The sequence below is a fragment of the Artibeus jamaicensis genome, unplaced genomic scaffold, assembly GCF_021234435.1.
Source record: "Artibeus jamaicensis isolate MK-2021 breed Jamaican fruit bat unplaced genomic scaffold, CSHL_Jam_final scaffold_369, whole genome shotgun sequence".
Taxonomy (NCBI): domain Eukaryota; kingdom Metazoa; phylum Chordata; class Mammalia; order Chiroptera; family Phyllostomidae; genus Artibeus; species Artibeus jamaicensis.
In genome coordinates, this window is record NW_026522042.1 from 27,929,021 (window position 1) to 27,955,880 (window position 26,860).

The window sequence follows — 26,860 nt, forward strand, 5'->3', positions numbered from 1 at the left end:
AAAATTATATTGAGTATTATAATCAATCAAGACACTAACTTAATATACATTTATATGTTTTGCTAAGAGCTCAAAACAGTAACTGGGGAGGGTGGGGACAGCAAGCTGTTCCTGCCACTTTGTAACTGGCCAAACTACTTAAGTAGAACCTTAAGTAGATCAATATCCTATCTTCAATCAGAAATGAGGGAAAAACTATTTCAATTTTATATCTGATGAATGGTCACACCCCAGCAAGATATATGCTTTAAAAAAAATTTTTTTTTGAGTTGAGAAAGGGAGGAAAGAAGGGAGAGAGGGAAGGAAGGAAAGAAAGAGAAACATCATTTGTTGTTCTACTTATTTATGCACTCACTGGTTGATTCTTGCATGTGCCCTGATCAAGGACTCAACCTGCAACCTTGGCATATCAGGGCCTAAAATATGCCATTTTAAAACACAGCACCTTTTCGTGATGTCACAATGTCATCAGTGGAGAACTAGCATAAGTTCATACCTGGTAGAGTAAGACAGATGAGGCTGGCGATCAGTAAAGTTATGCACATGAAGACGATCAACAAAAATATCTGCAAGGAAAAACACTGAGAGTGCATAAATGGCTCCTATCAGCTCCATGCATTTTATAACACCCTCATACAATCAAAACAATTTTCCCAGTAAAAACAAATAGTTTGTATTGGTTATTTCTAGGTTTCCTTCTATTTTATATAAAAAAGACATTTTATTTTAGGTAAAATTACCTACAGTGCTTTGAAGTATTTGGATGAGAATTAAATGGGAGAAAAACATTAGACCCCCTAACTCCAGTTCCTGATACACAGTTGAAATGAATCAATAATCTTAATTTCTTATTTGTTCTAGAAGTCTTTTATATCCTTCCTTGCAAACAGCATGGAGCAAGAGCACAAGGAATCCCAACTCTGTGATTCAATTTCATAAACTGATCTAACATTAACATGCATTATGCTGCATAATGAAAGGTCTAAAAACATGAGTTCTTGTCATGAGACTGTAAGACATATTTATACAGAGGACCATAGGCTAACAACAACAAAAACAGCATGAATAGTTCTCAATAAAAATATGAAAAACCTTGACTTTCAGTTAAGTCTGTAGAGTACCTACCCTGAGTGGAAAATTTAAAGGCCGGCGATAAGGCTGAAAACCAACAGGCCCTCCCTGCTGGAGTATGGCTTGGTGGGCTGCGTGCAGACCTTCTCCCACCACAGGAATAGCATTGTTATTTCGAGCATGCTGGTTATTGTTAACTTGCTGGTTTGCACTGTTCTCATTTTCTTCCTGGTCTCCCAATAAATAGGAATGAAGATCCCTAAGTAAAAATTACATCAGTGAAAAATTCTCACTTAAAGATCAGCATAAACAGCAGATATGACATTTACTTTCTTAATAATTATTACTTAGGATAGAAAATGTACAAGTAGAATCTGTACATACCACTATTACCTCAATCTGGTCTAAATGTTGGTGCTCACTTTAAATTAAACCTTTCCAAATGTAATGTTAATTAACATACAGAGTATCCCATAAATTCAATTTTTTAATGTTTTCTTTAGTCAGTATCTGAGAAGAAATCAGTAACTGGGAAAAAAGTACAATGTACAAGATATTCTATGTGAAGATCTTAAGGAAAAATAACAACTTCTTTTCCTACCTACAGGTGGCTACTATGTCTGCTGTGACATGTATTTCCAACTAAAACCTCCAATCCACAGATCACTTAAGGCAAAAATGAGTTGTATGGAAGAGCTCAGGGCAAGGCTCAGGGCAAGGCACAGGGCCATTAGAAAAAGATAAATGATCAAATACAACTAAATAAATACGTTGCATTAAGATAGCTACAGAATGCCACTTATTTTCTGAAAAAAAGTTTAATTCACAAAGTAAGTATATAACAAATACAGCTTGAAAAAAATTAATGCAACATGCTGACTAAATAAATGACTGAAAAACTAAATCTGAGAAGAGCTCATATCAGGTTTAAGACTTTTAAAACAAGGGTAGGTTGGTTTGTTTTTAATGAATTAATTTTTTTCTACCCTGTATAATAAAAGAACCTGGGCCAGCAGCAAACCCCTATAAGAGGATAAATACATGCATACATTCTCCACAGAAGGATGTACAATGATTTATTTTTTAATTAAAAAATTTTAGAAATAAGTATTATACAAACCTGCAGACATTACTAAATTGTCTCTTATTAAAACTAATTTCTCCTAAGGGAGGCAAGGAACATACGTTTCCAGAAAGGTGATTACACTGACACACACACCTGTGAGTAGCCTGCCTGTACTTACAGCAAGTATCCAGCAGTAACAGTCCATGCTCGCACAAGCCCCTTCAGCCACTGCCGCGTGTGTCCCTGTTCCAGTAATGCTGGCAAGACAACCTGAAGCAGAAGCAGCTCAAGGGACAGTTCACTCACTGGAGCATCACTAAGACAATTATAAAGAGCCATAATTTATAATGTGTACTGTTTTACAGTATAAGTATACTGGGAATATTTAAAGAGATGACAGCAGAATTCCTTAAAGAGTCAGATGAACCCACTCCACTGTCTTTACCACCTCTCTCTCCTCCACTCTTAAGGCCAAAAAGGCTTACCACTCAAGCTGCACAAAACTGTTCCTTACAAGGGTTACCAATGACCTTCCTGTGGTTAAATCTGATGGTCAGGTCTTATCTTCACCTCACTTGCTATATTAGTATCATGTTACATGATTAGTCACTCCTTACTCAACACACCTTCCTCCCTTTCATCATCCCAACCTGGATCATTATTAGGTAGATTATAGAGGAAGGAGGAGAGTGTAAGTGATGGATTATTAACAAGAGGAAGGACTAAAATAAGGTCGTAAATCGTAAATTGAGTTGGACTAGATAAGATTTTAAGTCTAATCAGAAGTAAAATTGAGAAAGAAATCCAATTTGCCTGGCATATTTTTTACTTTAGGTGACTGAAAAGGCAATGCAAATCACTGAAAAGGGGAATGTAGGAGGAGTGAGAAACTAGGTTTCTAGATGACTTAAAGGTGTCAGGATAGCCGAGTGGTCTAAGGCACTAGACTCAAGCTTTGCTTCCAGGTGACTTAAGTTTTTAAATCAAAAAAAAGTTTCCATCTATAAGACTTATATCCTAGTTTTAATCCATAACTAAATGTGCAGCTATGGCTACATTCCTTATGATATGCTTTTCACAAAGATCATGCTACTAACGCACTCTCATTAGATATGGCAAACATTTCGATGCTAAACAAAGGCAAACTTCATTTGCAGAAAAATAAGTCTGTCTTCCTTTGGAAAATGTAACTGTTAAACTAATGTTTATGTGATCTCGAACATGGCAAAATTAACTATCAGATAATTTTCAGTATCTGTAAAAAATGTATGTTTTAAAGGTAGGTACTCTGGATATCAAATCCTTAACAGAGCTAAATTAGTAAAGCTTCCAAATTTCAAAAATTTACCTGTAGAGCATGACATTGTATGGTAGGAAATGAGGCAGCAGGCTCTTAATTATACGTATAGGAAGCCAAAGCATCAGGAGGACAATGGAGCCGAAGACAATCTGCAGTAAGAAAAAGGGCATACTTCATTGTAAATCGTTTCTGTAAGAATTTCTGAACATACTCAAACAATATGCAATCCAAGTCTATACCCACCCAGGGCCTACAGTGTTCTCACTCAACACACTCACTATACTTGATCACTGTGTAAAGAATGCATTCCTGAATGAGATGGCTACCCCTCTGTCTGTCTATCTGTCTGTCTGTCTCTACTAATCACTGCATGGGTATGTGAGGGGAGAGCTAGAAACTCACCATGAAGGATCAGAATTGTCTGCAACTTAATAAATCATCTGTAATCATTAGAATATGTAATCCATATTAATGGCTAAAAAGTTTCCAAGAGAGTAATACTGCTCTTAGAATTTTATTTTGGAAAAACTTAGATTTGACTAGCTAATTTCTTCTTCTAGATGGGAAAGAAACTTAGACCCTCTGTTAAGAGTTTTGGTTTTTTTTAATCCTCACCCAAGGACGTTTTTTAGTTGCTTTTAGAGAGAGAGAAACATCAACTGGTTGCCTCCTGTATGTACCAGGGATCCAACCCACAACCTTTCAGTTATGAGACAATGCTTCAACTAAGCCACACACACTGACCAGTACAAGAGTTTAATTTAGAAGCTATTAACAAGTCTCCATTGCTTTAATGCAAATTAATTTTAATTCAGAAACTCATAATTTGGTAATTAAGTATACTACTAAAGTAACAGAAAGTCTTTTTGTTTTAGTAAACATTTTATTAAATTTATCAAAGAAACCAGTAAAACTGCTATTTTATCTTCGTTTTCTTAGATAAGTTCCTTTAACATTTCATATAGTAAGGGCTTGGTGATGATGAACTCTTTTTAACTTGACCTTAAGTAAAATGACAGCAAACTCACAATTATTAACAACCACATCTATAACAAAAACAAACTAAGCAAACAACTAAAACAGGAACAGAATCACAGAAGCGGAGATCACATGGAAGGTTAACAACAGGGGAGTGGGAGGAAGAGAGAGGGGGAAAAGGTACAGAGAATAAGTAGCATAGATGGTAGGTAGAAAATAGACAGGGGAAGCTATGGTAGCTTGGCGAAGCGGTCTAAGGTGCTGGATTAAGGCTCCAGTCTCGGAGGGGACGTGGGTTCGTATCCCACCACTGCCAGAAAATAGACAGGGGGAGAGTAAGAATAGTATGGGAAATGTGGAAGGTAAAGAACTTATAAGTATGACATATGGACATGAACTAAAGGGGGGGAATGTGGGTGGAAGGAGGTGTGCAGGGTGGAGGGGAGTGAGGGGGGAAAATGGGACAACTACAATAGCAAAATCAATAAAATATATACATATAAATCAAAAACTGCTATTTAAGAACTGCTATGTTTGAGCCTATGTTTCATAGGTTACTTCAATCTACTGTACCAGTCCCCTGATCCCCCACTAAAAAAGTCTAAAGGGTAGCACACTTTATTTCAAAAACAATAAAAAGGCATACTTACCACTGACAAAATAAATCTTCGGAGATGCCTATAAATGGGCAAATGTATCATTTCCTGTACTGGATTAAAATCTGGGTCATTCAAATTCCTTAGAAACCATAAGACGCCAGGTCGAAGTACCTGCAAACATATTTTAAACACTATAAATACTCAGCAATGTCTTCAAGGTTCTGTATATGAGCTAAAGCATTAACAGAAAAATAAGATCTTAAAATTACTTTGGCATCTTAAAAAAATAGGACCCAGAAAATTCATATGGCTTTCCTGGGAAAAAATAAGTTCCTAAATCAGAATCTTTAATAAAAATTATTTTGTGTTTGACATCCTATAATGCTTTTAATTATTTAATGAAAAATACATGTTTTAAAGGGCAGTTTGTCAAATTTAGATCTCCTAGATTAAAAAAAAACCTATTTATTTATTTAGATTTTATTTATTTACCTTTAGAGGTGGAGGGGAAGGAGAGAGGGAGAGAAATATCAATGTATAGTTGCTTCTGGTGCATCCCCTGCTGGGGACTGGCCTGCAACCCAGGCATGTGCCCTGACGGAATCAAACCGCAATCCTTTGGTTTACAGGCCTGTGCTCAATCCACTGAGCTACACCAGCCAGGGCGAAAAATAAATATATTTTTTTAAACTGTCACTATATTGTATCATTAGGTTGCAATTTTAAAATGTCCTAAATAGAAGATTTGATTTGTCTTACACTTTCTGGGAAGAGTCATTTTAATTAAGAAGCCTACCACTTCTCACTATACATCTAGATTTTACTACCTCCATCTTTTCCCTTCTCTCAGTGGAAATCATCCACTCAACAGTCTGTGGGTAATGGGGCAATGAATGGATAAGTCTGGGTATTAGTCCTGGGTGGTCGAAACTCACTGAGTTATGCTATATAAAGCCTCTCATATGCCCAAACTCTATTTCTCCAGCTTCTAAACAATGGGGTTATAATGTATGACCTCTAAGGTTTCACCTAACTTCCAAATATTAGGATTCTGTGTCAACAAAAAGACACATAGATAAATTGAAAAAAATTCGGTTTATACATTTTATCACTTAACAACGTAATTTAGAGAGCATGTATAATTACAATTTTTTAAAATTATTAATTTAGTCTCAATCACTTGTTTCAAAGAAAGAATACAAGCTTAATATGAAAACAGAATTTACTAAACTTATAAACTTACACTATATAATTCAGGAGAACATGCTGGCCCCCAGATCCCCCCCTCAACTCTTCAAAACTTTCAACTAGCAAAATACACCAAGAATAGCATTAAGCCTCTATGCTATTAAATTCCATTCAAACTGGATTAGTCAGCCTGCTCCTTCAGGCCCTTCCTTGTACATCTCCATTGCCACTCTCAAAGCTCTCACTAAAGGGTAAGCTGACTGGTTCTACAGTTGTATTCAACCCCAGGATATAAAATCAAGGAGAATGGGGATCGTCTCTTTGCTTTCACTATTACCCCAGCAGACAGCACAGTGACTAACACAGAGCAAGTATGCGGTAATATTGAGGAAAGGAATGCATAGCAACCAGTACACTAGTCAGTTTCATACTTCTTATTGCACCAAAATGACTGAGTATGCAATGTATACTAATCAAATACTGACCTCACTGTCACTGTCTTCAAACCAGTAAAGACTGTATTCCAAAAACACATTAGTAAGGTACCCATCTAGCAAGTGAACTGGAAAAATAAAGGACTTTCACTCCAATTCTACACTTAAAGTGCCCGCTTCAAGACCATTTTACATATCTGATCCTATATAAAACCATAACCTTTGGGTATTTCCAGCACTATATTTCCTTGGAGGAAGTCCAAGACAGGCTCAGACCTTATAAAATTCCAGGAATTTGTACTAGAGGATGGCTAAAAGTAAAATGTGTGTTTTTGTTTAACTTTTTCTCCTCAGTCTACTCATCTGTCAAATTTGTAACTAATTATAGGCAGAAATACTAAAATATGTCAATTTTTTCAGACAAATGACTGAAAACAATTCAAAGCAATTAAGCCAAACTCATCTATCGGTTATTACATCTGAGAATAAAACAGAGAAAATTATTTAGTTAGAAAATCATAGCCTCTGAGGCACGACTTGTGGTTAAGCAAAGTCCTTTTCGTGAATGTATGGCACCGGCACTTTCCTGCAGAACTCACCTCTCTCAGTAGGAGAATGAAGGAGGCAAAGTAGAACACGTACACCATCCCCACTAGCCAGTGCAGAAACATGGTAGTGCCTGGTGCTGACTGAAAGCTCAGTTCTCGATCTTTCAGAGTAGCATCAAACATTTCCTAAATCAAAACAGGACAGGTAAGCAAGAGTTGTAGCACCTACATTTGCCAAATTAACACCTCCATTTTCTAGGAAGTGAATAAAAATTACTATGCATATAGTTTTTGTGTTCTGGGGCCACAGTTCTCTTAAGACCACTTCAAGGTATCACAAAAGATAAATGATATAAGGTTAAATACTACTTCAAAATGTATATGACACTTCAAAATTTTTAAATATAAATATCAAGACTGAAAAACCAATTGCTAAGTAAAAACCATACTAATACTACCACTGTAAAAAAATAATTTTTGGTTAACATAGTATCTTCTTTGCTTAGTTACAGGTCTGCATTCATGACAAGTTTTAATAGTAAACTATGGAAGAAAATGTTATCCCAGAACCAAAGGTAGCTTTTCTACATATAAAATATTTTTGAAAAGTCAGTAATTGATTATCACTGATGGCCACTAAAGATTATATAATAAAAAATGAGCATCTTAGTTAAAACAAATGGCTAGGGTTGAATTTACCAATACAAAGACTGTCTTTTTATCAGATTGCTCTTTTTATGTATGTCTTGGCATTAGTGTAACATTCAGAACAGTGAAATAAGAAAATTCTCCATCAATTATTAGTAAGGTTCCAGCGTAAGGTTTTGATACGCTGACATCAAAAATCTGCACAAAGTCTCAAAAAAATCAGGTACTCAAGGAAAATTAGCTTGAAGACTCCACCATGATACATTCTCAGAAAAAAAATAACCCAATTATTATTAAATAGTGGCTTTCCTTTAAAAGAAACCCATTCTATAGATGTCTTTTCTGAAGCCTTTAAATGATTTGATTATAAGATAATAAATAATAAACTCACCAGGGAACAGATATCCAGCCACCAGCCACAAATGAGAGGGAACACTCCAATTTCTACCACCACTAGCAAAGAGACCTTAAGCAGAAACAAAAGTCATCAATATCGCCCAAATGGGGATAAATCATTTCCAGCTTTAACTTATAACAACAATTACCTTAACAACAATATAGCAGACTCCCAGCAAGCGACGAGACCTATGAAATTTAACAAGAGTTGCCAAGCCCTACAGGATCTAGTCAAGGAAAAACGAAGCATTTCAAGTTACACCAAAACATAATAATTTAGGTAATGGTTAATATTACTTAGCAGACAGAATTTATTTCATATTTTGTCTTCCCTTATCCTCACTACAAATACCTTTTACTAAGAGGATTAAGGGAAAACAAATAGTTTTGTCAGTAACAAGACTAACTCTTTGGTATGAATAATATCACTAAACACCCAAGTTGGTTCATTAAAGGATACGTGACAAATTATCAGTGTTATTGCTAATAGTATATACCCAACTATGGTTGTGATTAGGCCTTCGAAATGAGATGCTTGAACCTGGAAATAAGAAAAATAAATCATTTTCAACTGCACCATATGGCCTCCACCCCAGTTTAAGAATACATTGAACAATTCTAGTAGACTAGAAGTGAACCACCTAGGCAATTTACAACTAGAAAACAACCAGGAAATCCCCTTTGGAAACCAGATTCTCCCACTGATTGTTATGCAGTATAAAAAGATAAGGAAAAAATTAAAGAATAATACTTTATTCAAGCAGACAAAATAGAGTGAATTAAATTTTACAAAAATGAAGAAGAAGCTGTAATGCTCTAAAGTGAACTTGCTAAGAGCTGAGCACTAAAAGCAACAGCACATTGCCCAAGCCGTCCCCCTGTCCAGTGCATCACAGCCATCTCACTTCCTACCACCGGAAGGCACTATTTAAATTTCCCTTGCTCTTCTAATCTGTCCCATTCTCGATTTACAGAACCAAGAATTTGGAAAGTGACAAGTATTGCACATATTTTTGGTTCCTGAATTTCAGATAGCAAGTGGCAATAGTTTGGAAAGTCAAAATTTATCAAAGAATTCATCCTAACTTTTCAAGTCTTTGCATTCAACTAGTGAGAATTTGGAGAGCTGTTATCAAATATTGAAAACACCTTTGCCCTTTCGGAACACTTCAAAATGTGCTCTCTCTCAGGATTCCTGTACACAAACTGAACAGCGTAGCTAACTAGGTCAGCTCTTCCTTAAAAAGCTAAGTCCTTCTGTACCCCTACCAAAACAGTTGTCCATCAATATCTGGATAGTTGTCCATCATCCAGATATTTATCCACCTCTGACAATGATAAACTGTCAAAAATAAAGCAAATTCTTTAGAAAACTCTACAGCCCATCATTCCAATATTGACTAACCTTTAAAAAAAATCAACTGACGTACTATTATTTATCTAAATTCACTAGGGTGAAAAGGGAGGGAAGGGTACAGAGGTTCATTGGAATGGGTCATAAATCAGCCGGCAAGAAAATTTCCCCATGAATGCCTCTGGTCCACCCAACAAGAAAGAAGACAGTGCAGCATGGGATCTGAGAGCACATCTTCCTTAGCTGGCAACATAACCTCCTGTGTCTTGATTCATTATCAATTTTTAAAGAAAAGAATAAGACAGTGCTGGGTAACTATTCCTTTGTATAAGGCAGATTAAGAAATAAATGAACTCTTCACAATATTATTAATTGCTCAGTAAATATCAAATTTGGGGGGTTATCAATGAAAGTAAGTTTACAAAAGTATTATACTCACGTGTTCTTCAAATCCCAAACCAACAAGGGAGAAATGACCAATGTGGTAAGGGCAAAATGCTACAAGGGAGGAAAAACAATGAAAACTTCAAAATCAAAACAATGAACACTCATATTACCAATCTCCCACTAAAAGGAACCAAGGCTTTTTTAAAAAATGGACCATTCCAGAACTGGAGCTAAAAACAAGTATTTCCTGGGACAGTCTTTATAACCAAAGAACAACAAAGTTATCAAGGTCTAATAGCCTTACAGCAAAGGATCCAGGAACCACTTTGCCTAAAAAGAAGGTTTCACAGGCAAATAAAAAGACATGACCATCAAAAACAGTGACCCAAACCAATGAAAACACACTTAATACATAGAAATCCATTAAGTTCATTACACTCAACAAGTGGGAGGCCAAACAAAAACAAAAAGGAAAAAAACAACATCACAGAAAACACTTTTATCACCTATGGAAGTAGTTAGCTCATCAATTCCTTACCCTGAAAACTGACATTTAAAGGGAAAGAACTGCTCACCTGTCCTGCTGCTTCTGAACAGTTCAGGTTACTAAACAGCTCTAGCTAATAATAAGTTCTTCTTTATAGAAAAGCCAGTCCATAAATGTGAAAAATGACAATTTAAAAAGAACCATTTTGAACTGCCTAATAAATTATTTCAGGCAAGTATCATCAAGGGATAATAAAATCAATAGGTCAAATGTTGATGAAACACTAGATGTTTTCATGATACGAAAATTCCCTGCCCTGGCCAGTGTGGCTCAGTTGGTTGGAATTTTGTCCCATGGACCAAAAGGTCAAAGGTTCAATTCCCAGTCAGGGAACCTACTCAGGTTGCCCAGTCAGGGCATGTACAAGAAGACAACCAACTGATGTTTCCTTCTCTCTCTCTCTAAGCAATGAAAATGAAATGTCCTTGAGTGAGGATTTTAAAAAATGTTTAATAAATAAATAACATGAGGCCAGCATTAAAAAAAATACTACCCCCACACATTACTTTCTGATGGTAAATTGAAAAACGAAGCCTACTAACAGAGGCTTCATGATGCTATCATGGGAACCGATGAGAAAGGTGGAGAACCAGACACCACAGGTCGCCTAATACGTTGTTACTACTAGGCAAAGCACCACCAGCTGAAAGATTTGTCCCAAACATGTTGAACCTGAATCTATTCAGGCCCTTGGACACAACAGAAGCAAGGTAACAAACATCATCAGGAAGCATCTGGACAAATACAGAACGTGAGGCACTTAGAGGGCAGCTGACCTAAGTCCCTTGAACAAATCAATGGCAAAAATGGGGGAGGGGTAGAAGAATATTCTAGACCAAAAGGATTAAGAGCCAAAAGTAATGTCTAGACCTTATCTGGATCTTCAGTCAAACAAACCAACTATAAAATGACATTTAAAGGACAATCTAGGGAATTTCAATATGTTAAATTGCTAGGAATATTAAATTTTGGTGGTTTTTCTAAAGTGCGGTGATGATATTATGGTTAAATAAGAAAATATCCTTAAAATTTTCATAGCAAGAATTTTTATAGTCTCTTTTCCCTGTCTTTCTTGCTGTATTAATAAAAATTTTAATTTGTTCTTAATAATAAAATTTAATTATCTTTTAATTACACCAAAAAATGAACAGTGTAGATTAGAGAAGTAGAGAAGGGAACTCGACCAATAAAAAAAAAAAAAAAACATTAGAGTGAATCTGTAGAATCTGTCTGCCGAACAGTTTTGGTCAAGTAATCTAAGGGTAGAAATTTATTTATGGGTCTAAGATCTATTTTGAATTTATTTACAAATTAGACATGTATATTATTTTACTGATATATTGTATATATTATAAAGCACAAGAAACTTTTAAAAAGAAAAAACGTATACAGAATTTTTCCCATTTTGTTCTCATACCCAACTCTAAGGATGACTTAAGAAGGTCCCTGAGAAAGGCAAACTTTCAAGTTTCATCTCTATTTGTGTATATAAATGTTAACCTATCAATTGTAACAATTAATTTCTATCCTATTCCACACAATTACAGATAAAGGTCAGTTTCTCAGAATCATTCCCTTCTATTAGGACACAGCAGTGCTATAAGGTGATACTTCTGCAAATACATGACCACAAGAGTTAAAATGCCGGAGGACAACTGCAGTAGAGCAACCAAAGTAGGAAAAAAACATATGTGTTTAATCCCAATGACCTAAAAGGAGAAATACAGTATATTCCTAAAAAAAAAAAAAACTGTTTCATTTCAAGAGATCCCTAAGTATAATGTATTTTAGTGTACTAAGACAGAATTTTTCTTTATAAAAGCTTATATAGGCTTAGGAGATTGGATTAGAAAAATATTTATTTAATAATATTTCCTTTATGTAAATAGTTATTTCTATAAATCAGGTTTTCAAGGTGACTTGTTCCTCCAAACATTAATTTAGCATTAATCTTTTCTTACAAGAGCAAAGACAATTCTACTGGTCATTTTTTTCTCAAGTAAAATTTGGTCAAAATCAAAACAGTTTCAATTATTTACACTCTACATATCAATTATTTTACATATGAAAAATAAACACAGAATAATCTACAGATACATTTTTACCCCATATACAAGGGGAATAACAAAGAATGAGCTTCCTATTAATTTGCATCATCTTTTTTGCACCATATTTTGTTTCAACTAGTTACCTATAATTATATTTTACTCTTTACCAATAATATTCAGAAATCATTTTTGTTTCATCCTCAATTTACTATTGAGTGTCTTTGTGACCACATGGCTTCCGTCCTGTTGAAAACAACTGCTTTCTGGGTCACAACATGGTCCCCAACACTAAACAAATAACTTGGAATTCAGTGGAAGAGCCTTTGGGAAATCTACTCCTCCCTCCTCAGTCCATCTGAGGAGTAACTCACCTGCATTAAAGGAAGGAGTTTCTCAAAAATCATCTGTGGAGAGATCTGTAGTCGGAGGGCCCTCCAAGGAGATACAAGTCATAGCACAGCCCAATAATAACCTGATTTTATCAGACTCCACCTTCTCTCCTTTGAGAAACACAGGGATGGAATTCTAAAGTCTTGGTTTACTTGATTTAGTTAACCTTTCCCAAAGCAGAAAACCTGTCAACTGCATTTCCTTAATCTTGTCTTCCTTTCTCTAATTACTCCAACACACATGGGGAACTCATGTGTGTTGTTACAGAATCCTCACAGCTGTAGTCATGAAAGTATCTGGAAGTGACTTTACATTTACTTGAATTAGTTCTAAAGGAAATTCACACTTGGAAAAGGGTTACTGTCTTCCCTCAAGCCTACATCCACCTCTGGTGACAGCTCCCAAGCTAGGGTCTCTGGTAAGACCTCGGTCAGGATTTTGAAACATGGCACCAAAATCTTCTACCATAGGGAAGGGACACAGATAATCAGCACAAAATTAATTCCAGAGACGGAATATTGTATATTCTCAAGTCAGTCAAACTAGCTTCTACAAAGAGACAGAAATGCCCAACAGAAGCAGAGATGGCAAGTAACCACAGGTTACTAAAGTCAGTGTTGCTTAGGAAAGAAAGTATCTGTACAGAATTCCTATACAGGATACTATCTAAAACTGTTCCATATATTCCTGTTAAAAAACTAAACAAAAACCTATACAAGAAGGCTCCTAGAAACTAAATGACCATAATACAATAAATAAAAGCATAAACACCACTTACCAAAAACAAGAATGAACAGTGTATTTAATGACACCACCCAGAAGACATGTTCCTAAGGAAAAGAACATTAATAAAACACATTCAATTCCTATTTGATATATGTTTAGTCTCCTCTACTTCTTCAATTAGAAGACTGAAATTTTCACTCTATAATTGAGACTTAATTCCAAAAATTATGTGCAACTTTAAATTTTTCATTAGATAAGTCATAGAAATAAATAATACAATTCAAAGTTCGTAATGTTACATGTAGGAAAAAAAATCAAAGAAATTAATCCATAAACATTTTCTCTTCAGAAATTAATAACCCACCACAAACTATATTGAGTTGCATAAATAAATGCCAGACTGCATTAAGTCAAACGACACTGAAAAATTCCACGGAAGATTTGAAAACCACAATAAATTCCCAACAACATATTAATGTAAAAATGCACAGTGCTTCTTTCAGTGTCTATTTTGTTCTCATGACTTCTGCAAGGTCTTCTCTGGTCCCTTTTCTCCCTATGGTATCCTGGCTTTCTTTGCTCCTGCTTTAGAATACTCATTCTCACTGGGCCACTGATCCACTTCCACAGTCATGTATTTTCACCTCCAAGATGACTGCCACCATCTATTCCTCCAGCTATGTCACATATACTTTAGTCACATTCTGTGCTGACACCATAAAATCCAAGCCTATCTGTCTAGGCCTACCACCTACTGCCCCAACAAGTTAATGATTCTTCCATAAGGGCCAACACTCTTAAGATTTTCTTTTTAGGAAAATTATTCTAATCAAGTCCCCAATCTGGTACAAATCCTTCTTCTGGTAAGAAGAGTGAGTTTTCTAAGAGATGACTGTTATATTCTTACCATGCCAGCTCAAGTCCCTTGATTATTTTCAGTTTCTCTGCCTTAAGAGCTCCCAAACTGTTCATATCCCCTAACATCCTTTGTGCCTCAATCTCTAAGTTATCTTATCTAAATTATTCCTGCTGACAAACTCCACTAAGAAACACCTAACCAAGCCCTCTTCTGTAGCACTGTGTCCTATGTGCACTTTCTGTCACTGAGTCTTTAACACATAGTGCCTCTGAATTGCCTTGTTCACATGGTCATTTCTCTCTACTAAACTATAAAGCATCTTTGAGTATAAGGTCCTAATTTCATTAATCTCTGAATCTCCCAGTATCTACCACAATAGCTGGCACACAGTAGATACTAAAAATATTTTTCCATAAATGAAGACATCCTATAAATGGTTTTTTTCCATAAATTAGAATGGGCTTGAGTCAACACCACTGCCTCAATGACTTCTGTCACTCACCTATGAGGGACTGACAAGGTAAGAGATATAAATGAGTATGTAGCCAAATAACATACCTTCTATACTGACTGTTCAAACTTTGAATAGGAGCTCATTAACATCACATTCTCACTCATCTATGAATTACCATCAGGTACATTCCTCAGTATAACTACTAACTTCAACTTCCTATTGAGGAAGAAGCCAACTCGGTGGACAGCAGAGCAAACAGACTTATTTGGGTCTTTGATGACACTGTTGGGCTTCTGGATCAAGCCCATCCTTCTTCTGGACTCACGTTATGGTTTTGGTCACTGGGGGTTCTCCTACCTGCAGCCAAAGTCATCTTGGTGCCCAAAACCACTCAAAATCCCAAAACCAAGTGATTTTGTATTACAGAATCTTTAAAAAGTTTTATTTCCCCTTTAAAGAATAGGTTTATTAAAGAACTGTTCTGCACCTTGAGCTGTACTCTTTATTAACAACATAAAGATGGGTAGGATTCAGCAAAAGGTGAAAACCTATGATAAGCCTGGGGCTCTCCTTGTGAATATTGCAAAACTGCTCCATTTTCACCAGCGCGAGCATTTAAACATCATAAGACAGAACTTTAAAAGACCAAGTTCTTAACTTCTATTCATTTTGTATTTCCTTTTCTTTTCTAAAAGTCAAATATTTAATAATTTCCTTTAAATAGTATTACTTTTATGCTTTGCCAATATTTTCAGTGCACATAACAAACTTACTTCAACATACCCAGTAGTCAAAAATCAAGGGCATTTTGATCTTTAGTATAAAAAAGCCAATGCATATTGTAATTTGAAACATTTGATCATTAACACAAATGATTAAGTCACAATTCTATTATTAAAAAATATTAGCTTTACTTACTAGAAAAACTAGTGATCCATCAAGTCCTAGCATCTAAAATAGACAATAATATGCATTAATTCAAGATAAAACAGGATTTTTTTTCTATTTATCAAAACAGCTCATTTTCCTTTTAATATCTTTAATGTAATCCTTACCCACTGCTTTCTAGCCTATAATTTTCAGAGAGTAAAAAATTCCTGTACATGGGAGTTTTATACAGGGTCCAGCAGAAGTAAGGCCTACCTGAGTGTGGTTGGTATGGTAATAACATGGGTGTAATTTATAGTTTTAATTTGAACATTTCACCTAAAATGTCATACGGTGCGCTTGAGTGTGATATTGTCCTGTTACAGAATTACATGCTTATGATTTTGTAATAAGAAGGGAACTTCGCTTGTGCCAGACTCTGTATTTTGGGTCTCCTTTTAATTCAAATCATGGTTTTCAAGTCAAAAAATTCTACCTGGGGTTTCACTCTTACATTAGTTATGAAACCAGTCAAGATCTCATGATACAATTCTATATTGTCAACTGAAGCACCAGAATGAGACTTAAAACTGTTACTTCATTTTTTGAAAGTCAACAATTTCAGGTTTAACTTTCCCTAAGTATAGCAAAGTTTATTTTAAACACAAGAAGATAGAAAAACAGTTATCAGTAGATCTGTATCATGTTTCTAGTATTTATGATACAAAAATATCACTTAATTTTCTCTAGAAATTAAAAGTTCTATTGTAAGTAGAACATCAAATGTAAGTACAAAATTGGCATATAAATCTAAATATGCCCAACTTTAGAATTAAAACACTGATGCTTGACAGAAAAAAGTCTTACTCACTCTTTCCCACGTAAGCTCTTCTGCAGCTCGGTCCCACTCTAAAGCATTCCAGTTCATGTCGTCTGGAAGTAAAATTGAGTTTAAAGATTACTGACAGGACTTGATCTATAAATAATAAAATGCACCCTCTAATTCAGTTTTGTAAGCTGTTGTTGAGAAGCTAAACCACATTTAAAAAATTTTCCATATGAGTATTTGCTTGTTAGGCAATAAATAAGAATACATATACATAAATACAACATATAAAATAATTAAGGTGATTCTAGTACATGGTAAGTACTAGAAAGGAAATAAATAGGATTACGTGAAAGAGAAGAATTCAACACCTCTGAATCAGGAATGACTCTAGAAGATTTGTGAAAAGAAGCCAGGAGACTAGAATTCTCTGGGCAAGGAGAAGGCAGAGATATAGTATGAAAGTCAGACAAGGATTAGATCATGTGAAAGGAATGTGAAGCCTAGATTTTATTTATTTATTTTTTTTAGTATCTTGGAAAACCACTGAATATTTTTAAAGACAGGAGAGCAATCTGACTCTGTGTGGGGCAAGAATGAAAGAAGGAAGACCAGTCAGGAGGTAATATATTAGCCTGAGACAGAAATGGTAAGAAAGGACTAGGGTAGCAGTAGGCTGCATTCTCAGTCTTTGAACTGATACTGGCCTCTCCCTGGCAAAGGCCCCATTGCACAGCGCACTTCTCTTCCTTCAGGTCACTGCTCAAATAAGAGTTACTGTGAGCTACTGGGACATCTTGTCTAAAGAAGTCTCCCCCCAGTAGCATCCTCAGAGCAACCTGCACAATGTTCATCACAATGTGTAATGATAAATTTGCTCACTTGGATATTCACTGCTAGCCCAGAAAAACTCCACAAAGGCAGGCCCCAGTGTTTGAGTGCCTGGCACACAGGAACACTCAGATATTAGCAATATCAAGTGGGCCAAGAGACAATGCAGTGCTTTACAGGAAGACTCTGGCTAGAAATAGAAAAAAGGAGGCACTGAGCTACTAACAGCCAACTGAGGGAGGGGCCTAGTCTCAGACCTCCTTTTACACTGTAGTTACACTGCTGGAAAAGGAGAGACTGGTTTCTTAAGATTGCATCTAACCTACAGCGTACACTTCAAATTCTTCTATGATACTAAAAGTACTGAATAGAATGGTAAAAGAATAAGATGAATCTGTTATCAAATTCCTTCTTAAAAAAAACTAGGAACTGTACCAACTTACAAATACTTTCTTCCTATCCATTCTATACAAGTTCTGCTGAAGTAAGATTTTCTTTCGAGATTTTATATATTTATTTTTAGAGAGATGGGAAGGGAAGGAGAAAGGAAGGAAGAGAAACATCAATGTGTGGTTGCCTCTCACACAATTCCAACTGGGGACCCAGCCTTTAACCCAGGCATGTGCCCTGACTGGGAATCAAACCAGCGACTCTTTGATTCACAGGTCCACGCTCAATCCACTGAGCTACACTAGGCAGGGCTGAAGTAATATTTTAAAACACAAAATGAACCCTGCTTCATAGGAAAAAAAGCATATCCATACACAAAAGTTTGCCAAAATAAAGTAAAAACAGGTTAAAACACAATTTTAAACCCACTAAATTTTGAAAAGTCCAATCCTTCTCCCCGTGACAGTCTGGGAATGGACTCATGGTAGAGAAAGAGGGTTAAGAACAATCCAGCAGCCATTACCCTGGGCCCCATTGTTGGCTTCTGCTGCATCTTCCCCGCCTGCCTCATCTTCCTCCTCATTCTCTTCCTCCTCCTCTTCTGCCTGATCATCCTGGGCATCCGGGTTTTCCCCCACCACCACATTCTCAGCTGGTGGGTTGGCTGGCTGGTCAGGGGCAGCATTTTCAGCACCATTTCCTCCGGCTGGAGCCTAAAATGACAAGAGCCCAGACATTTAGCTAACTTGTCTCAGTTTTGCTTTATTTCCAAATCAAGCTCTCTCTTCTAAAAAAATCAAACTATCAAACAAACACAAACTATTAAAATTCAAAAAAAAAAACCCACCTACCAAAGTCATTTTTTCTAAATGTATCTTATTTTGGATCAACTTGATAGAGAAGGACATAAACTCACTTAACAGTATATATATCCACTCAGTATAATTTAGGGAGTACCATTTCATAAAGCATCACAAATAATGAGTTAAACATCTGACTACTGTGAATATATCATTCCATACATAATACTTCTTTAGAAGATAACTCCTATCTTTAATGATCACCTCAAGGATAAAAACATATATATTTATGGATCTATTTGTTTCTTTATACACATAGAGATATAAAACTTCATTCTCAGTTAACAGTTAAACACTTGAAAAAACATAGCTCTGTAGGTAAAGCTGTCCATACAGACTTTATCAGTTCCCATATGCAACTCCCTCTGGCTCTTCCTGAGTGCAACTACCTACCAAACAAAGACATAGTTATAGTTAATTAAGACACTCAACTCCCATTAAATTAATGGAGATTTAAGAAGAACATTAAATGCTTCAAAACATGAGGTCCAATAATAAAAGTATTAACGGTAGATAAGAACAGTGTCCTTTCTTTATAACCCCGTTTTCATATGTATGATTTTCCAAGGAGAAGTTGCACTCTTACCTAATTCTGTAGAGAAAACAACATGGCAGAATTTGATGAAATCAATCTGCACACTGACAAAAGCAGGTCATTTCATGAAAAATTAAATTGTTAATTTTCATTCCAAGTATCTTACAATTTTTGTGTAACAAAATTTTATGAAGTATAGATTGTTTTCATATGTAAGTACTTAATTTTTTTACATTTTTAACCCCATCATTTCTCAGTGAGCAAAATACTAAAAATAATTTGTTCTCCTTCTCTTTCTTTCTTTTTTTAAAGACAGGGAAGGAAACATAAGTGTGTGGTTGCCTCTTACATACTCCCCAATGGGGACCTAGCCTGCAACCCAAGTATGTGCCCTGACTGGGAATCGAAGCAGTGACCCTGTGGTTCACAGACCAGTGCTCAATCCACTGAGCTATACCAGCCAGGGCTCTCCTTCTCTTCTTAATGCCTCTAAGCAAGTGCTCTAGCATCTAAGATTGTCATCTCTCATAAAGAAAAAGTAAAACTGAACATCATTGTTATAGTGTCCCAATGTTTTTACTTTTGGTAATGTTCCAGCTAGAAACAGCAAAGACAAGGCATTTTATATACAAAGAAACTGATGAACAAAGAGGGTAAGCTGCCTCCTTACTGTTACATAGCATGTCAGAAGCATGCAGAAGTTTGTGTCTTAACTTCCAGGCCAGCATTAAGCAGTTAAACTAGGCAAAGGCCATGAAAGAGTACTTTAGTACACCTCTGATGTGCTCCCAATCTTGCTAGAAATTTATGAGGCCAAATCGCAGCAGCTTTCTTCTTTTTTCACATCTCCCTTCACCTTCTCACAAACTTCACTATTCTGCCTTGCAATGAGGGACGTAGGACCATTTCACTATTCTCCTTCACAATGAGGGACATAGGAGTCAAGGATGTGGGTCTTAGAAGGTGACAATCCTCATATCTTGCCCCAATAAAATGAACTCAAGGGTGAGGGGAGTTACCTCATTTTGGTGGTGTCCAGCAGCATTGAAGGGTGGAGCGGCATGTTCCAACCAAATCGGTGCTCCCCCGTGGACAATCTGCTCTCGCAACCACACCAGGCTGATGAATGCACACAATGTGCACGTCACCACAAAACAACCCTGCAAACAATCTGCCAATAAATTGTCCCTAGTAAAAAATAAAAAAATTATATGAAATTACTGCAAAGAACACCTAAGAAAACCAAACAAACTAAAGCTAGTTTCATTAGCTAAAACATTTCATTTTACACTAAAATCTCAGAAAAATATCCAGAAAACTCATGATTTTCTGGGTGAAAATCAGTTTCTCAAAAAAATTTTATTTTTGAGGATGATGAAAATCTATCTTATAAGCTGGCCAAATATACTTATTTATATATATATTTTTAATATATGTGTATATACTATAGCAGGCAAAGAATAATATCAGAACCAAACAGACATGAGCTATCCACTGACTGAACATGGCTTAGAAGCAGGAAAGTGGCAAGCAAAAACCCAAAAGCACCCAAAACTAGACAAAGTCCAAGAATGTAATTTACTAAAGATTAATGTCTGTTCAACCCTAAAAATTTCTTCGTCCTTATTTTATACACAAAATTTAACAAATGTGGTTAGCTGACACCTGAGCCTACACAAATGAAGAAAATCAGCAAATCAGAAAGGTGGAAAAGCACCCCCAGAAAGGCCTAATGACAACACAAAGAAAGGAGGCTAAAAACTATTCAGTATGCACATGTAAGACAAAGAAGTCTGTAACACACTTAGAAATCTGTCACTTAGAAAGCAGATTGGATTTTGATCTAACTGCCAAGTACAGCAAAAGTATATTGGGTCTAGTAGAAGTAATACATGCTTGAGTGTGGTTGGTAGGGTAATCAATCATACTGGTGTAATAATTTATAGTTTTAATTTCAACACTTCACCTTAAGTGTCATATGGTGTGCCCGAGTGTGATACTGTTATATTATAGAATTACATGCCTATGATTTTCTAATAAAAAATTTATAATAAAAACAGGGGCATTATTTGTGCTGGACCCTGTATTATAGTAGTTCAACAAATTCAGATACACAAAGTTTGGTTCCCTTGTAATCATACGTGAAAATATATGGAGTATTATGATACTCTTTCTTTTTTCTTTTCCTCTCTGAAGGGGCTTATTCTTCCCTAGTCTATGCCTGATTTCAGAATAATTCAAGAATAACTCAAGAATCTTGGTAGACTTTGGAAATCCATTGTCATAAAGGAATGACTTTCTGCCTCTACAGAAAACCTAAGGAAGGGTCAATTTGGGAGACCTTGGAGTAGCAGCTCCAAATTTAACTGATGCAGTCATTATTATCTGGAATCTTCAGAACAATCAAAAGAGTAATCTTAGTATTCTCCTTCTAAAGAACCCCCCAAACCATTAAAACTTTCACAGGCTGGACTAAATTACCCCTTTCTGTACTCCTTCCCTATCCACAGCAATAAGAATAACAACTGCCGTTGATTTTAAATGACACACTTTGTTGAGTCCTTTTCCCTCACAACTTGAGTCTGGGCTGGTTTTGTGAACTGCCTAGACAAAAGGTGATGTTCGAGAGCCTGGAAGAGAACTTGCTAACTTCCACTCTCACCCTTTTGGAGTGCTGCCCTGAGACATGACATAAAAAAGCGGCACTAGCCTTCTGGAATAAGAGACTACATGAAAGAGAACCAAGGCACCCCAGCTAGGGCCATATTAGATGTCCAACCCTAGTGAAACACATGAGTACCTAAGGCAAACCCAAAAGATGAACTGATCAGCTGAGCCCAGCCCAATATGCTGACCACCAGAATCATGAGCAAATAAAATGGCTATTGTTTTAAGCCACTAAGTTTTAGAGATGGTATACCTTAAACCATCCCTAAGTTCCATCCCTAACCACTAAGTTTAGGGATGGAAACTTAACCATTATGCTGTGCTCTGAGATGACCTGAAGAACTGGGCTACAGAATATGTAGCAGCTGCTATGTTATTAAGAAATTTTTTTAATAATTTAAAAATTTTTAAGAAATTTAAAGTAAAATTTCAAAAGTAAAATTAATACTATAGAGAAAATAAAACAGTTACTCAGGAAAAAAGTAATTCAGTTACAAATGTTTTCAGGAAAAAACTGGTTCAATTCTTCAAATTATAAAAGGCAACATGGATTATAAAATCAAACTATGTTTACAATTTCTTTTGACTATTCTCACCATGCCTCCAGCATTCCTCCCATGGGAATGAGTAGTATCATAAAAGCAATGCAGGGGGCCCACTAATCAACCAGGTCAGAGAAAAAAGGGGCATCTGCCAACATAAGGCAAGCAATAGTGAGCTTCTAATTTTACTATACATTAACCTAGTGCTCAAAATTTGCATAGTGTTTACATATACACACGTACCTCTGTTTATTAAGCAACACAGAGGGAAACTCAAGTCACCGTTTCTAGACAACTGAGATACTGACTTGGTATTACACTATATTCTCAAAACTACAATGATATTTGGATATTTAGCCGTGAACAAAATGGATCAAGACTGCCCTATCTGAAATGGTTTATAGATGTTAAAATACAACTTCCATCACTTTCAGCAGTCACCATTGCTTTTTTCTAACCACCCTTTGCTACTTCTGATATGCATCTTTGTTTTTTTATACACAACTCCTAGATGAAAGCCAGAGATGAACTATGTCATATACACAGCGATTCAATGATAACAGCTGAACCACTAAAGACTGATTTTTCTGCCTTCTAAAGACTGTGTACAGCTGAGATAAAAAAATATAATGTCTAGAAATAGGAATGTTGTCCAATTTGTTTCTATTGCGTCACTTCATAGAAGGTCTATATTTTTATGCAAAGGGTTGTCTTCTAACAATTTCTAACCTTTAAAGTGTGTCAAATTACTGATTCTCCTTTTTGTCATAGCCAATTAGTGCCCTCATTTCAAGGCCCCTGTCCACTTCTAAATATTACTTAATCAAAGCTGTTCTTCAATAATGAAAACAAAAAACAATTCTAATGTAAATAAGGTTGAAGTGAAAAACCTTTTATGTTGTCTGCTCCCTACACTGTCATAGAAACGAATGTAACAAGACTCACCCATTCTATCCAAAAAGAGATATAAGCAGCTGGTAGATGTCTTGCAGATACAGATAATGTTTCTAAGTATTTTCCACAATGATTAAAATAACGCAGACACAAAAGACTAAAAAGACGTCCTCCTCAATTTCTGTCCTGCGAGAAATGTAACAGACTCTCCTGTCTCTTCAGCTGCCACGTGGCTGGCTTACTTTGATGGTGCTATACTCTGAATGCTTCTGATCCACAGAAGTCCCACCACTGCTCTTTGCCTTTACTGACATAAGGATCAGAACACTAAGTAAGGACAGCTGGGCACAAAAGATTTAGCAAATCTGGTATAATCTTTTGTAGGCTCAATAATCTAATGATCTTGATACAGTCAATCATTTACAGCATTTCTAATTCTGACATCCATAATAAATAAAGCACACCTGATTGGTGTGGCTAAGTGGAATAAGTGCCAGCCTAAGAACCAAAGGGTTGGTGGTTCAATTCCCAGTCAGGGCACATGCCTGTGTGGCAGGCCAAGTCCCCAGTATGGGGCAGTGCATGAGAGGCAACCACACATTGATGTTTCTCTCCTCTTTCTCCCTCCTTTCCTCTCTCTAAAATTAAATTTTAAAAATTTTGTAAAAAAACTAGATTGTTTAAAAACAAATAAACATATATCTCTTTCCCAAGAAGTGCAATTACAATGTTTAATGTCTACGTAAGATACAGAAAAAAACAAGTGAACAAGTTTTTAGAGTTCATACTCAAATAATCACAAGGAATATTTTAAAAATAAATTTGAATTCAAATGTCTATACAGTTAAAAACACATTTAAATTAACTCTCCCCATGTGAATATAGTAGCATGTATACCACGTTACACAACAGCCTATAACAAGTTGTCTCTCTATTATAAAACAGTCCTTTAACACAGGTATGTTTTAAAACTAATAGCATTTGTGTGTGTGTGTGTGTGTGCACACACACAAATGTGAGAGAGAGGAGGAATTTCTACTGTACCTATCACTGTTAAAATAAGATATAAATATTGTATTTTTTTACCTCAGAACAGAATAACTTCTCCAATTATAACAAATACAGAGGAAAAACAAGCACAATCTACATACATCATGCAGCCTTCCACCATCACACGGTTCACACTTACGTGGACAGCATATCCAGAGGCAGTGTCAGTAGTGAGCTCACGGAGCCAGTAAACAAGCACTTGTAGATACGGCCTACCAAAAAAGGGCACAACAGTACACAGTCACAACTCCTGTCATGAATCACATAGTTAGCTGCTTATAGAGAACCTATCCACGTGGCAGTGATGAATGTAGCCCAGCCCAATTTGGAAAAATGATGGGGAGCAAGTCGGCACAGAGGAACCGGGCCCACAGATCAGTTTTCCCATGGGGAATCAGGCCTGCATTGTATCTAGGCTGTTTTGAGGCTTGCTTTTTGCTAAAACTCCCTCACTCTGAATTGAGGCAGCAAAGGTTTACTCCACATCTTTAAAGTAACTCCCTAAAGTCTGTGCTAACCTCCCAAATATGGGGTGTAACCAGTTCAACCACTTTTTTCCCTTGCATCTGCAACATTCCCTTCTTTGAAGTAATTAGCAACATTCTTTCCCCTGTTATATGTAAAAGGTCATCACCTAAAGCGAACCTGTGCATTGTAAATGAGGACCATCCTAGATACAATGTACCTAGAAAAGCAATAAAAGCTTGTCTAGGCAGAGGTAAGGGCCCTCTCTCACTTAGAGAGCAGCCATGCCAGCCCTTTCCTCCATAGGCTTCTGTAGTCTGTGTGAATTTGTCTGTCTGAGCCGTAACACAGACCCTGCTGGCTGAAGTCCGCATCAGTTGCTCATCTAAACAGAGGTGAAGTAACACCATGAATGCCACTGAAATAAACATTTAGTCTTTGCAAGGCTGAGTCTCAAAATACTAAACTTTTAAAAAAATAGTCAAGCATAAATATACTAACAGTGAAGATAAGTTACACAAATATGTTTAAAGTTTAGATTGTAGATTCCCTTGCTTGTTTTTATTGAAAGCTTACATTTCTGAAAAGACAAAAAAATCTAAGGTACAAATATCGCCGAAAACGATACGGAGAATTTTTTTAACCTAGAATTCTAAAACTCCTTAAATCTGGCTCATGAAATTAAAGGGTTTTGGTTTTGGAAGTACAGATTTTCTTTTAATTAAGAGGACTTCTCAACAGAGTATATGCTCCAATGCGGTGAACAGGAAACTAACAACTATTTTTTAAAAACATAGACTCAAGGGTCCTCGAAAAGAGAAAATCTTAAATCTGGCTATGAAGGGAAAAGACAAGGTATGGGTGAATGCACAGCCATCATCCCCCTACCCTCTCAGTCAGAAAAGGCAGGAATAGATTTGAAAGTGGGGGCAAAGAGGAAACAGTTGAAATTTCCTGTAAAACCAGAACCTGTATATTAGTTTAAACCTTCCCTGTAGCCTTGTATCAGAAATTTTCAGTGACTTGAATGGCACTTTTCAAAAGCCAAGTCAAAATTTTCTGTAACAGATATAATTCACATGTGTATATAAATATTCAAAGCAAGTACACTTGTAACAAAGTAAAACTTATGACAAACTACATGTCTGCAGATAGGAAAATGAACTCATAAATGATACACTTCCTTATTACAGATTTCTATGCATTCACTAAAAAATAAGGTAGCTCAACATGTACCTACATGGAAAGACAGCCAGGATACATTGCTAACTTAAAGAAAAAAAATGTGACAGAATATGTACTTGTGTCCTATAATTTAGATTTTGATTGTGTATCTATAAACAAGTCACAACAAAACAAAAATCGAGGTTCTTAACTGTGTTACTCAAATCCTCTTAAGTCCTAACTTAATTTTTGATTACTTGATCTACTGATTTCAGAGGTGTTGAGTCTTCCATTATGACTGTGGAATGTTTTACATGTTTATATATACACATGTATATATGTGTATAGATATATACACATATATACTTATATATAAATGTGTGATATATCTATAATTGATTTTGCTACCTATATATATAACTGATTATGCTATTACAGTTTTCCCAATTTTCCCTCCTTTGCCCCCCTCTACCCAGCATCTTCCACTCCCTTGGCAACCCAACCCCCTAAGTTCATGTCCATGGGTCATGCATGTAAGTTCTTTGGCTACTCCATTTCATGTACTCTTCTTAACATCCCCTCCTGCCTATTCTGTTACAACCAATTTGTGCTTCTTAATCCCTGCACCTTTTCCTCCATTCATCCCCTCTCCCCTCCCAACTGGTAACTATCCAAATGATCTCCTTATCTATGATTCTGTTTCTGTTCTGCTCGTTTGCTTAGTTTGTTTTTTAGATTCAATTGTTGATAGTTGTGATTTTATTGCCATTTTAATA

At 36.1% G+C, this 26,860-nt stretch overlaps 1 protein-coding gene across 1 annotated transcript in view; it reads right to left on the bottom strand.

Moving 5' to 3' along the window:
- Nucleotides 1–26,860, bottom strand: part of MARCHF6 (membrane associated ring-CH-type finger 6) — a 66,000-nt gene that overhangs the window by 16,793 nt on the left and 22,347 nt on the right. The window contains exons 5-20 of the mRNA XM_037165438.2: nt 24,595–24,667; nt 20,322–20,490; nt 18,431–18,620; nt 16,732–16,793; nt 15,912–15,944; nt 13,733–13,784; nt 10,022–10,080; nt 8,689–8,769; nt 8,378–8,446; nt 8,224–8,298; nt 7,236–7,370; nt 5,066–5,185; nt 3,486–3,586; nt 2,316–2,453; nt 1,126–1,330; nt 497–566 (exon numbers count right to left, since the gene is read on the bottom strand). Coding sequence (XP_037021333.2) covers nt 497–566; nt 1,126–1,330; nt 2,316–2,453; nt 3,486–3,586; nt 5,066–5,185; nt 7,236–7,370; nt 8,224–8,298; nt 8,378–8,446; nt 8,689–8,769; nt 10,022–10,080; nt 13,733–13,784; nt 15,912–15,944; nt 16,732–16,793; nt 18,431–18,620; nt 20,322–20,490; nt 24,595–24,667 — 1,632 coding nt within the window. The remainder of the gene's footprint in view (nt 1–496; nt 567–1,125; nt 1,331–2,315; nt 2,454–3,485; nt 3,587–5,065; nt 5,186–7,235; nt 7,371–8,223; nt 8,299–8,377; nt 8,447–8,688; nt 8,770–10,021; nt 10,081–13,732; nt 13,785–15,911; nt 15,945–16,731; nt 16,794–18,430; nt 18,621–20,321; nt 20,491–24,594; nt 24,668–26,860) is intronic.